Here is a 14,534-nt window from a genome sequence, read left to right as displayed (position 1 = left end):
CATGCTACCAGTTTGTATAAGAAACTCAGCTCCTATATGCGACCACGGGAGGGCGTTGCGTGATCAGTTAACTGCACACTCCCTTTCGCTTTCGTTCCACCTTAAAAACCACTGTTATACAATGTACTATTTCCTGAATGGGAGGCGCAGAATAAGCGCACCAATACTGTACCTGTTTGGAACTCCGTAGTGTTACAGTTCTCCGGATTGGTTTGTGCAGAGTGAAAACAACACCAAAGAACACAAGGAAACTTTGTTTGGGGTGCTGTATAGTGACAGCTTTAAAAAAAAAAAAAAAAAAAAAAACTGAAAAGAATAAGGGAAATTTGTTCTGATCACGCCATTATTATTAACTGTGTAACAGGAAACCTTTCCCGAATATATTTTTTTCTTTGGGTTTCTCGGATATTTATTTATTTATTTATTTATTTTGCATTTGGATTTGCCAGTTCCGCGCTGAGGTGGTTAAGTGTCGACTACATCCATTCTCTTCGGGGATTTTACTTATCTCGGGGTTTTATCGCATTTCTTTGAAAATTGCATGCAAGAAGAAGAAACTTTACTAGCTACACTAACTTGTAAGAGTAATGTTGGCCACCGGAGGGATCTACGCTGTCAAAAAACGAAAGAAGCCGATACAGAAAATGTAAGATATCTATATATTAATACGTTAATAATGTTTTAAGGTGTGTTGAGTATATGATTTGCTTACATAAACGCATGCAGTGTGTATTGCGTATGTGATGAATAACAAACCACCAACATAAAAAATAGTAATAATAAAAAAAAAAACCTTTAGATGATTTCTAAAGATTTTTACGTTGGTAAAAAAATATATAAATCGATATATATATATATATATATATTATATATATATTATATATATATTATTATATATATATGAATATTTTCGGTATGTATATATATATCTGGGACTTTCACACCGACGGCCATAATAAGGGTTGGCTCTGAAATTATTCCCGTCGTGCTACGAAAAATATAATAATAATAATAATAATAATAATAATAATAATAATAATAATAATAATATAATTATACAACTGCGCTATATAATACATAACGTAAAAACATTCCAGTTGAAAAGTCGTAAACTAATCGTTAGTATACTTTTTTCTTTCAAAACCGACGCATTATATGAAAAAACAAAAAACGTTTACTGCTAATTTTTTTGTTTTTCGATTGGACATCAATATTCAATAGCCACCTGATCATAAAGCTATATATATATATATATAATATATATATATATATATATATATATATATATATATATATATATATACACACACACACACACACACACAATGTCAAGTGTTTCTAGACGTTAAAGACCTATGGGGTAAAAAGCATGTTGGCGGCTTAGTTTCTGTTAGGGTCACCTTAAGAAGCAGATAGTGTATGTATAGTTTTGGTTTGGCATGGAAATAGTCCTTGTATTAATCAAGTTGAGAGCTGGCGCTGCTCTCACGCGATGCTAGAGGGCGAGAGGCGGGGTGCGGGCTTGTAGTTTAAGTATGTTATTGTAATCCTATACACGGTTTCTTGTCATATTAGAAATAACTTTTTTTTTTTTTTTATCTTGCACTGCTTTGTATCTGACAAAAAACACGACATAGTCCAGTCTGTGTTTCTAGTTATTTTATGACGTTACTGAGTACTCTATTTTGAAACACACAATAATATCCTCTAGCTCGTAGAGAAATGAAGTTGTACTGACACGTTTCCCCGTTTTGCAAGCGTATTCAAATTCTAACGTTTGTTTTCCAGAATAGCGACGCGAGAAGGGCTTTTGCTATTAATTACTGTGACATTTGCAGAGTCGTAGGTGGTGAAGGTTTCGTCTTTTTAGTTTGTCATCAAGGTAGATTACGTTTTATTTTGCAGGGGGACTAAATTACTACATTTCTCTAAACATTTCCCTTTTCTTGTAGTCTCATTTGAATAGGTACTGTCCCCTAAAGCGTTTAAATGTTGTACGGACTGGTATTTAAGAAGGCTGTTGCCTCTTAAATCCAAATCAGTGTTACAGTCTCCTGCAATGACTTTATCAGTCTGACACATTTATTTTTTGCTTCTTTGGCTGTAACAAATTCAAATTTGTGTGGTAGGAGTGGGTACCAAGATGGTTGCGGGTTAGTGCTTGAGTGGCCAGTAAGCTCAGAGGAAGGAAGCTTGAGTGTCTGCAGCTAAAGCTACCATGGATGTAAACAATCCGGTAAGCCAGCCATGTCTGGTTTCAAAGCAGTGCCCAGAAAGCTGATCACTCAGGCAAAAAAAAAAAAAAAAGTGTTTCCAGAGAAAAAAACAACTTAATTCGTTAATGAGAAAGGACTTATTAAAAAAAAAAAAAAAAAAAAAAAAAAAAAAAAAACGAAAATCAGTTCAGAAAAGATTTCTAAAAATAACCACAAAACCAACACATTTATGAGCCCACTAGCTAGCCTTCCATCCGTAGCCCTTGTTGGCCATTTCTAATACCTTATGGCTGCCTTGTTCAATTAGACAGTCATTATTTAGTTAGCATGTTTGTGTTTTTTTTAGAATTAAAGATATGTAGCTATACTGGGAATAACTCCAATTTCAAAATTCATGTATATAAAGTTTCCTTAAAACACTTTTCAAGTAGACACATACGATATTATTAATTTTTCTAAAACTGGAAGGGATTGAGGACAAGTGAGAAACTGCACCTTTTAACTTAAAGAATGTGCGTAGCTACATTACAGTATACACTATAAAAGACTTGATAAGGATACTACACTGAAAACATCATTTTCACAGGAATCTGTATACTGCCCCATGTAACTGTTGGTTATTTGTGCCTCTTATCATTTCCAGACCTCTCTTATGTGAAAATCTGCCCTGCTCATTTCCCAGGCTCATTCTAATTCATAGCCACCGAGCGAGCAAGGAAGCACTTACACTAATTACATTCATAGCCTGCAAGGCATTCAGTAAATTGAAGTGGAATTCCTAAAAAGTGATCTCCAGGGCTTGAAATTAACTTTTCCATACACTAGCAACATTAGCAGTGGCCCCCAAAGTGCACAGTCACCAGCCCTTTCCTGGCAGAATCATACATGTACTAGCTCCTCTTCTATGACAGCGCTATGGTTGAGCCACCTGACATCACTGACAGAAACTTTGCAACTTTTATTTTCTCTTGCAGCTGCCTTCTTTCTACCTCAGCAATGTAGTGCATAAATACTCTTGCTTGTTTGTCATTCCTAGATTTAGCCCGGTCTGTTCATCATCAACCCTATATTATTAAAAATAATTACAATAATTAAAAAAATAAAAAAAATCTGTTTTCTATTGTCACTTTCTGACAGGATCTGCTAAGCATTAACCTACTGTGTTTTTTTAAGGTTTTAAAGCAAGTCAGTTCAAGATACAATGATTCTAGTAAATAGTAAATTAATCAAAATTAATGTTAAATACCAGATAAGAGTTTACTTTATTTAACGTGGTTGCATTAGAGTTTACAAGCAATCATTTGAATCCCTTTTTCAGAGTTTGTAGAATTCAAATAATTCTTCTTCTTCTTCTTCTTCTTCTTCTTCTTCTTCTTCTTCTTCTTCTTCTTATGCTTCAAGGTTTTTTTAATATAGCATAGCACGTCCAATATTTTCTGTAATAATAATAATAATACTACTACTACTACTACTAATAATAATAATAATAATAACAACAACGTGTTGGAAGTGGGGCACTTCGTACAAAGTGTTTAAAGCCTCCCCGGTTACACATTCAGTGAGGTTAAAATACTCACAAGTTGAGTGCATTTGTTTAGCAATTGATACCCATGTGTTCTCCTTTTCGACTGCATATACGCAGGGTTAAACACTGAGCAGCTTCTTGATCCATTTTGGCGTTGTAATAACCATAGCGATGAGGTCAAAGTTCAGTTGATTTGAACTGTCAGCGACTGCAGTTTGATCAGGGCGATTGCTGGTAGAAAGTATAAACTGCATGGTGATATGACAGCGATGGTCGCAGGTCGCTATGCTCTTCAACGACAGTCGAGCGATAGAATATAAACCGGCCTTAACACATTGAATGGTGCATTGTTTTTCCATACAATGTTGTCTTTCACCAACATTCCGTGTGATTTAGTAAGTGGTTTTATATATCTTTGAATATCTAAAAAAGTAATATATATATATATATATATATATATATATATATATATATATATATATATATATATATATAACACACAAACACACAAGTACAGAAGGATAACATGTTCCCTACTTTGCAGGCTATGAAGTGGTTGGTTGTAAAGGTATGCATTTTATTATTTTATTGGAAAACTTGGTAAAAATCCATGTAGCATAGGTAAATGTGAAATAATTTATTAATAAATTATTTTATACAGTACTTTATACACCATATGTCTTCAGGAGAGGATAGTGTTTGAAAACTATGTAATATACTATTTTCTATGTATTTTGTTTTTAAATTAATCTTTTTTTCTTTCACAAAACATTAAAAACAAAACACCAACAACAATAAATATTTCAACAATGCAAGTGGTTCAAATTAATTTATAGGGAGACCATAGATAATTTAACATTTAAAAGTACAATTTTTTTTTTTTTACATGCATACAATACAGTCAGTAAACATAATAATGTTTTCAAAGTACAACCCAAAAAACTAATGCAGTAGACACACCTATTATAATTCAGTCAGTAGAAATAAATAAATGAATGAATACATTTACTAGTTTATCTAACAATGACACATTTGAGTCATTAATTAGCCTTTTTTTTCATTTGTTTGTTTTCAACACAAAATGTTCCACACTGAAAAATGGGGACGTTACAGTCTGGACAGTATGAACTTGTCAGTAGCCTAATACTCATTCCCAAGTCTGATATGATCATTATTTTCTGCAGTTACCCCAAAACATGTACAACATGGGAACAGTGATTCAAATGCTTGCTAAACTTAATTTTATTTTTTTGTTTTGTTATAAAATATAATAAAATAGAATGAGTGTAAGTTACAAATTGGAAAGGTTCTAACAAAGTATGGCCATGAAGAATAAGAATACTGTACCTAAAGATTTGTAAATAGATGCATGTAAGCCATACAAATACAATGCAACAGTACAAGAAAACCCTGGAGTTTGTTTATGCTTTCATTTGGTAAATCTGTATAACAAATGTGATTACACTTGTATACAATATGGTTTTTCAGTTTTTCCCTCCTAGCTCTTCTCTTCCTGTCTCGCTAGCTAAACTGTCCTGAGGATCACAGCTTTCGGGCTCACTATCTTGGTCGGAAAATAGAAGACCACCAGCCTGCAGTGCAGTGTATTTTTTTTTGCCATTCTAAAAATAAAAAAGTAAACCAGGAGTAATTGAAGACATGAATAGACAGCACTTCCAGGGCAATCTTATTTTCATCCGCGAAAATATTTTTATCAACTTATTCTGAACTGTTTTTGCTTGTCTGTGGTAGCATTTTTATTTGTAAAAAGGAATCACAGAGAGAAAGGCAGTACAGCCCAAGACATCTTTGAGGGGGTTTGTTTTGAACATATGTAAGTTTCCCGCAGCACTCAATTTGACAAGCTGCCTGCTACCCTTCACACAGAGATACTGAAAACTTACTAAGATCGGTTATCCAGCAAATTTTTTTCCATAGATATTTAAATCATATTTGACTTTATTGTAAATCAATCAGGAAAAAACAAAACAAAAACATGTAAACATTACTTCAACTAATTTAGCAGTAAGCATTTGTTTTTTTAGCAGTAAGTATTTACAAGTTCTCATTAACAACAATTTACATTTAAAAAGAATGACATACGATAACATTTATACTATCTTATTAACAAAAGCTGTTTATAAAAATCCTTTTAGGTTTAATTAAGTAAATATCAGAAACTAACCTCAATTCTTAAACGAGAGAGAGATGCTGGCGGACTGTACGGAAAACTAGTCCTACCACTTCACAGCACAAGCATTGCCGCCTCTGTTTTGTTTGGTTGTCAGCAACATCACTTTCAAATGCGATTTGCTAAAAAAAAACAAAAAAAAAACTAACGTGAATGACAGAATACATTAAATAATAGACCAATCGAAAGCATAAGTTTTGGTGTTTATTGTGGTGACATAATTTTTTTGTGTTTCTTGTTGTTTTAGAGAGCTTCTGTTTAAAACTACAATGGTCTGTCGCAAATTTGCACCATAGGCTCAGAGCCACTGGCATTCAAACTGTTAAGTGTACAAAAATGTTCCCGCCACTGTGGTGTATTAGTATGTGAAATTTACCCGCCACAGACCAAATTAACTTGCGTTTGGCGGGCGGAAAGGTGTTAATTTCGATCCATTGATCTCTATGGGCTATTGCATGAGGGTGGCCTGCTAGCTTGTAGTGTCTGCTGCCCTGGAAGCAGGGGCTACAACAATGTACTTTATATAGTACAGGGGGCTTGAAATGGTCCCACTCACACTTTTCCCGCGGTTGTTTATTTCATCTTGAGTGTGGTTCGTTCAGAAGTGTATTTCAAAGCCTTGCCAGTTGACTTAACGGGATACATATGTTGCTTGATATTTTAGCAGAAAACATTTCCATTAGATTTTTCAGTGTTTTTTTTTTATATATTATTAAAGAAATGTCAAAAGCTCCAACAATTTACTGGCATTCCCTGGAGCACCTGCTTTCTGTCATCGCTACATGAATTGAAATGAATTGAGAGCCTTGTAAAAAGCGGTGAGACTGTAGAAAAGGTATCAGTCATAGCAATGACATTTGGTAGATATTGTTGCCACATGATGAGCTCCATATTTTCACAACATTCACTGTGGCTCCCAGAGGGTGATTTTTCTCTCAGTTTAGTAAACTGGATGCATATCACCCCCTATGGTCACAGAGGAGACTTAGCATTATAGTTTTCTTTATTATGAGCACACTGTCTTTGCTGAACTTGTGTAACTGCCCTAGCAGACATTTTTTGCTCTTTACATTTTATATTTAAAGGATAATTACTGTGTAATACACATATGGGACTCAACAGCGCCTCCTGTGCTCGTTCTGTGTCATTACCAAATTTGGCGTGTTTATCACGTTGTTGCCAGACCATGGAGTTTCAGAACACAATTGTGCATTACAACCAGTCATTCAGTGACAGGAAAACAATCACAGTCAGAAATTACTGTTTCTCTTGGTGTGAGGCGAGAGTGTATTAAATGGAATGTCCAGACAGTAATTTATGTGTACAGAAATAAAATAATTTATTTTTATTTTCTATACACAACAAAAGGATTAAATAACAAACGAAAAACAAAATGGTGTGAGGGAAGGAGTGCAGGGGTGAAATCCAAAACAAACTGATGACTCGTCTTTAATTTGTCTTCGTGGTGACCATAAACAAAAAAAAGACAAAAGAAATGTTAGTATTTCAAAAAATCCCGCTGCACAAAACCAGTCTCTCCCTTCACCCGTTACTCCTCCTACTTTACTTTCGGACCAACCCCGAACACAGTAGTACGTTCCCTTTAGTATGTAATGTCCCGCCTCTGTAGTCAGTGGAACACCAATCCCCAACCGACACGTGTCCTTCTCCTTCACTTGACTCCAGTGGCTGGAAGTTACATACTCGTACTTCCGCCCCTCACCAAGGTGCCGCCCCTCAAAAGATGACTTTTGCCATGGTCACGAGATCTTGGTAAGGGAAGTCCCGAGTTGGTTTGATGCCATTTACTGTCGGGAGGCTGAATCACAGACCGAAACCCCTTTGACTCATCACACTTGGATTTTAACTTTTTGACTTGGGGCTCTGCAAAAATGAATAGGGGATGTCCCTGGCAATATAAACCATTTAAAGCTCTCTGATAAGCTTTGGCTTAGTTCCAGTAAATATACATACATATTGTGACATCTATCAAGTGCTATTTACAGTGCTATTTACTTGTGGGCAAATCAATTATGTCCAATAATCGTTGGCTTAAAAAAGCAATGCCTTTTGGTTTACATGGGGCATCTGCTTTTAGGTTTAAACATCCCACCCAAACCCTATTGAAATGTCTGAGACGATGATGCCAGGTTAGTATCAGTCAGTGCGCTGGATGTCATTCCTTCCACTGCTACCAAAATAATTTCATAAATCTGACCTGTCCTGCACTTCCATTACCCACATACTGTGGGTCTTACAGTTTTGAAAGAAACACGTTATAGGAAGCGTAGGTCTTTTCACCTCAGCAGTGTCTTCTGGGCCACAGCATGTTACTGGCTTAAATCATGTCAGTTATAAGGAGAAGTGGCTAGTTAGTTAATGACAGAAAATAAGATGTTGAAGTAGTGGGGGCAATTTCACCCTAAGGAAGCACACATTTGAGATCTGTAATGCAAATGGAAACGCACAACAGGTAAGGCTTATGGAATATTTTGTTAGCTACAGTCATTTGTAACAATAAGTCAGAATTCCGTTGATTTCCAGGTTTATTTTCAACATGACTCAGGCGCAATTCATATAACCTGCAGAGTGTTGGTGTCAGGATGTGGGGTGATAGTATTTGCTACAGAGGGGTGAATTTATAGTACAGCGGTGTCATGCTAAATGGCCTGTACCCACTTTACAGTTATAATGAAGAAAGGACTTGCAATAAATGTGTTATGTTTATATTATTCAGTTTTTGTTTTCCATAAAAAATGAAAGTCCCCTGGCAGTAAGAGGATCCTCAAGACAAGTTTTAATCAGTAATGTTTCCCAGCTATTGTGCCGGGATCAAAGCCACAAGGCTTCCAGATTGGGAACGGGGGTTTGGAAATCTGTTAAGACAAGTTATAACATGCTTTTTTTTCAAAGTAAGTCATCATAATGTTTAAAGGGCCTCACAATTAGTAGAATTTGTGGATTTAAGGAGATGCCTGTACTTCTGTCTTTACATATGCACAGTGTGCAGGACACATTGTATTTTGAAATCCTTTCATGATAAAACTAAGGACATTCTTTAACAGAAGTTATTAAAGTGTTACAGTCTGGGAATAGAAACATAAGGTAGATTAAAATATTTTTTTAATCATGTTCATCTCTAATTTTGTACTTACAAACCCCTGACATACTTTATGGAAAGTTTCTAATCTAGTACAGGCTTTAATAGCTCTTGATAGTACAGTAAGTGCTCAGATTATTATATATTATTATGTGTGTTCCCTATTGTCCTCCATTGTTGTTTAGCATACTAGCTGTTCCAGAAAAAAATTTAACCACAGTGATTAGCTTTGAAAAGACTCCTACATTTCTGAAGTATTTATGCATTTTACCTTTTTTTTAAAGAAAATCTTTGTTCTAGCACACACCCTCTGAATGTTGTCTGTCAGTGTCTGCTTCCTCGCTGTCCTATACGTTCAATCTATCTATTTAAATTTAGTATAGCAAATAATGTTCAAAAAAAAAAAAAATCGAATAGTCTTTGCTGTCAGTGGCAAACCACAATAGCATCTAGTCTCCGTTTGAATGATGAGTTGAGTAACGTTATTTCAGCATATCACAGTACAGTACAAGACAGTGCTCTTAACAAAGCCAGGAAAGAGGCTGTGTATTAAATGAACACAATTGGAACAAGTTATTGGACAAACAGCATGATCAGCATTATCATATGTAATTTGCACACATTTATTTTGTTTTCGCTAATACCTTTTAGGACCAGTAAATTAAATACTGGAAATTATACAGATACAAAAACAGGCACTCAAATCCCAATCCTAATTAAAAAATAAAAAGTTAGCTGTACTTTTATTCTTTTATATGTTTTACAAACAGTTCATAAACCACATTCAATTTTGTTTATGAGGTACCTGAACTGAAGAACAGCTCCTTGTAAGTAGAATTATTGTTTGTTGTATTTATTATGTGTGTTATTGGAAATACCCATGCCACGACACAGTCCACCGCAGAGATAATGAAGCCTGAAGGCTACCAGACCATACATGGAATTCTGAGCAAACTGCATTACTCATGGAATATTGAGGAAAACATTTGTATTCATAAGCAACAAAAACCATGCATAAAATCATGAAAAAAACAACAAATCAATTTTCTAATAACAATAGTTTTCACCTGCAGCTTGGGACATTTAAGAGCAGAGCCCCGTTCTTCAGCTTCTATTGCTTTATACATTAGCTATTAGGAACATGTACAGTATCCGTTTAGTCCCCAAACTGTGCCTCAAGTTGTATGAGATCCACTTTTGGTCCAGCTTAATCATTCATGTTTCCAATATGCTTGCCATTTTGTACTGATTGATTTTGACAAGTGTAAATGCAGATTACTTTAATCCTGCTGTGCTTCTGCTGTCAGCAGCAGATTTAGACCGGTCTGTTTAGCTTGTGCGGGTAGGATAAAGGGTAGAGTCATTTCAAGGTCATCATGGACCTCCTTTTGCAGACTGGCATTTGACATCACAAGTGAAATGACTGGTGTTGAGAACCTAACAAGTGGATATTATGCCACTTTGCCATCTTTCACTGGGACTGACTTGAAAACTATCTGAAGTCAGACTTGTTCATGTCCATCAGCATCAGATCGAGTTCAGATCTGTTTCAATGGGACTTTCTGTCAACCCCAGTTAGGATGCAGGCTGAGAGAAGCCCATCTCTCCACCTTGCGTTGATGTTGGATGTTGGTGATTTCATTCAGAAATAGTGTTTATACAAAGGTGATCTTTGATATTATTGTAAGTCTGGTCACAGGGTGGATTGTAGACTGCAGATGGAACCGGCCATAGCCCCAGTTTGATACTGGATGGAGATGAGGTTGAGTTTTACAGACTGGTTTCATGGTGCAGATGGAAATGTGACTGTAGTGAAATCTAAACACACGATGTGTTACAATTTGTCAAATGAAGTAAATATTCAGGTTAGGACTGAATTGCAATAGCTAATGTGCAGAGCTGTGAGGGGGAAGACATTATTTTTTCACTGCAAACTTTATTCACAGTATAAAAATTATAATTACAATTTTTGCATGAAACCAAATCATTGAAAGCTATGGGAATGTTTCTTCAAAAAAGCAATTTATATGGCAGTTCTTCATTAAATAAATTAAAAAGACCATTACAAGCAACTAAGTGAAAATACTATTGTAAAGGTTACAAAATGGTATTGTGAAGGCCTTGTAATCCACTTTTGTTGGGCATTAGTTTAAAGAGTTTCCAGCTTTGAGCAAGACTGCCTGAGGTACAAAGGGGCCAGTTTTTCAGTATGCAGGGTATAAATAGATAAACAATGCTTTGTTGCTTATCTTTTTACAGTTTATGTATATCATAGTGATGTAATCAAAACTTTTGTAAGGAGGACTTTCTTAGTAATTAATATGGGTTTATGACAATCAGGATAGTTGTGGCTTTTTTTTTTTTTTTTTTTTTTTTTTTTTTAAATCCTTTATTTAACTAGGTAGTCACATTGATATTAAAGTCACTTTTACGAGTGAGACCTAGCCAAGCAAGTAGCATCAAGTCAATCAGACAACAAGAACAAATACACAATAAAATGCAATTAAGACATAGGCAAATTACATTTAAAACAATAATCAAAATAAATACACAAAAGTAGTCAACTAATTAAAACAATTACAACTCTGTCACGAAATCATGCAGTTTACTGTTAAATTGCAATAAAGATATCTGGGTCTGCAGCTTTAGTTTGGACTGGAACTCATTCCAGGACTATGGGGCATAATAAGCAAAGGATCCTTTACCAGCCTCAGTACACGCATTTGGGATTTTAGAATGCAAAAAAGAATGAGATCTGAGTCTGTGGTTATTATGTGAAGCTATAAGGTATTCATTTAAATAAGAGGGTAATTTACATTGAATAGCCTTACATACCAGAATATACCAGTGCTTCAGCCTGCGTAGAGCCAAAGAAGTCCAGCCTACCAAATCGTATAATATACAATGATGAGTATTAAATCTTGTATTTGTATTGTTCCTCAATCCTGCATGATATAGCGAGTCCAATTTACCTAAAGTTGATGGTTATGCAAACCTATATGCTATAATACACTGTAGATCGGGGATTGCAAGCTACACACACTACAGGAGATATCTTGTCGCGGACTGTGCCTATTTTCATTGCTGAATGGTAGACATCATTCGGGAGAATCATGGACTCAAGTGAGGAGGCGATCGATGTTGTCTGTGCATTGTTTTGCACAGAAAAAAAAAGAAGAAAACACAGAGGATCCATTTGGACGCGCAATTGGCTAAATAGACGTGGCCAGTACGGACTGGTGATGCAATTCGAGTCGAGGTGCATCCAAAATAATAAAATCTAATCTGTTCAAAAAGCGCAAGACTCTCGTTGTACAAAATATTTATTAGATAAAAAGATTGCCGTGGGAGATTGGCTATCAAGCAATCTTCATCAGAATACCAAATTCTGATGAATAATTTGAAGACTTTTAAACTAATAAATATTTTGTACTATGAGCGAGTGTTGGGCTTTTGAACAGATTAGAATACAACTTTAATTCACAGGGCGGAACAAGGCCACCTGCTGAGATATTTTAGGATGTAAAGTTAGTAACGAATAACATATAAAGAGAGGCTCTGTCCTTCACAGGCCCTACACATATAAGAGGGGATCCGTCGTTGCAGACACCTGAAAACAGGATCACCGTCTCTGAGATGACCCAACAAATAAAGAGGGGTCACCGTCTCTGAGATGACCTGACAAGGCCCCAGAAAGAAAAACACTGGTTAGTAATATTAACACATAAAAGAGGTTCCGACTCTTCAATGGCCCAGCATATACAGTAGGGGAGTTCTGTCGCTGAGGATACCCGACAAACAGGAGGGGGGCTACCGTCTTTGTGGTGACCCGATATACAAAGAAGGGCACCGTCTTTGAGGTTACCCGACATACTAAGAGGCTTGTGAACCGGAAAGAAAACAAAGTTAGAAAATGTTAATACACACAGAGCAGGTTGTTCCGCCTCTTCAAAGCACAACATACTAGAAGGGGAGTTCCGTTGCTGAGGAGACCCAACAAACAGGAGAGGGGTTCTGCCACTTGGGACCCTCACATGAATAGAGGCATCAGAGCCTGAAAGAGAAGTAGACAAAGGATCATGCATGCTAAAGGACCAGTTTGGCCGGGGGTCCCCTCTGACTCACGGAGAACCCTCCTCTCCTCTATGAGGTAAATGAAGCAACGCTTAACAAAGGGTTGGAGAAAGTGGAATCACTAACCCCCCCAAAAGATGGACCGGGGCTCCCTGCTGAAGACATTTATAGGAAGAAAAAAGAACCATCAATGCATATAAAAAGAAAATTGATCTTGGGGAATAAGCGAGTTGATAATGCTGATGCATGAACCCCACGGAGCTGATAAATCAATGATAAGACTTTTTTTCCCCAACATTTTCCGAGTTGCTATGCGAATAGGATTAATTCTATAGACTAGAAAAGGAGGAGCTAAAAAGGGCTGACTCTAAATCCTTTGTTAATTTCATTTTCAATGAGAAATTGGTTTAGCCCTATTGATTAAATGGTTGTCTGATGCCAATGTGCCTGCCAAGTTATAACAATTATTTACTTACCAGGTACCTTCAATGAGCGAGCATGATAGGAAATGTCACTTATGTCAAAGAGGGGCACAACCTTTCTCTTCGTTGCCATTGTTGCTAGCTTGTCCGTATTGCGTTCGTCAAGAAATCGGCCCCTCAGTCCCTCACATGCTTCACGAAATGCTTTGTCAGTGACTAAAGTTTTCTGACATGTTAGAAATTTGTCAGGAAGTCGTAAGAGCGTCGGGAGGTCGCAGAAGCTATTAACAGGGCATTGTAGACTCTCTCACACTTATCGACCATTTTGTCCCGACAACATCTTTTTGTCCCAGATTTTAAGAAATTAGTCGCCGACTCATCAGCTTGTCGACGATCAGCAAAAATCATGCAGTGTAACCCCATCATTAGTGATACATTTTTTAAGTTTCATATAGTGTGACCAAGAAAGACATAATTTTGTACATTTGTTCCTTTGTCATTTTCAGGTAAAAGATTTGCAAAAAAGTGGTTTTGACAAGTATATTTTGTAGACTCAGATGAGCTGAGCAACAGACAGAGAGTGTTCAAGACTACGAACTACGTCTTTAGTTGAATATTTAGTAAATATAAAAGTAACTTTAGGCATGTTTCTAAACGGCTGTAAAAGTTGGTATAGTAACATCTGTAATCTCTAATAAATGCTTTGGTAAAAAACAGCAATTGCGACGATGGCGGATTTCCCCCAGTCAATCCCACAGTGCAATGGTTGTTTGCATTTGTGACGTCATAGTGGCATAGGCAACTGAGTGCTAATTGGGGAGTGGCCACTTCTATAAAAAAGAAGCAACGTCCTTTGTTTGTTGGAGAAGTTTGTTCTGTGAGTTTTCAACTGCAGTGAAGGTGACTGTGCAGCCTACAAAGTGTGTTGTTCTTTTATTTTAATTGTTTATTTTGGCCCCTGTGCCCTGTTTATTTTACATCATCTGTGATTAATAAATTGCACAAC

At 36.2% G+C, this 14,534-nt stretch overlaps 1 protein-coding gene across 1 annotated transcript in view; it reads left to right on the top strand.

The window, feature by feature from the left end:
- Nucleotides 1-203: 203 nt before the first annotated feature.
- LOC121322013 (aryl hydrocarbon receptor-like) overlaps nt 204-14,534 on the top strand; it is a 137,459-nt gene continuing 123,128 nt past the window's right edge. The window contains exon 1 of the mRNA XM_041261442.1: nt 204-646. Within this exon, the coding sequence (XP_041117376.1) occupies nt 588-646 (59 nt within the window). The 5' untranslated portion in view covers nt 204-587. The remainder of the gene's footprint in view (nt 647-14,534) is intronic.

This window comes from Polyodon spathula, chromosome 10 (assembly GCF_017654505.1).
Source record: "Polyodon spathula isolate WHYD16114869_AA chromosome 10, ASM1765450v1, whole genome shotgun sequence".
In the NCBI taxonomy this organism is placed as follows: Eukaryota; Metazoa; Chordata; class Actinopteri; order Acipenseriformes; family Polyodontidae; genus Polyodon; species Polyodon spathula.
This window is presented reverse-complemented; position numbering and strand designations above follow the sequence as displayed.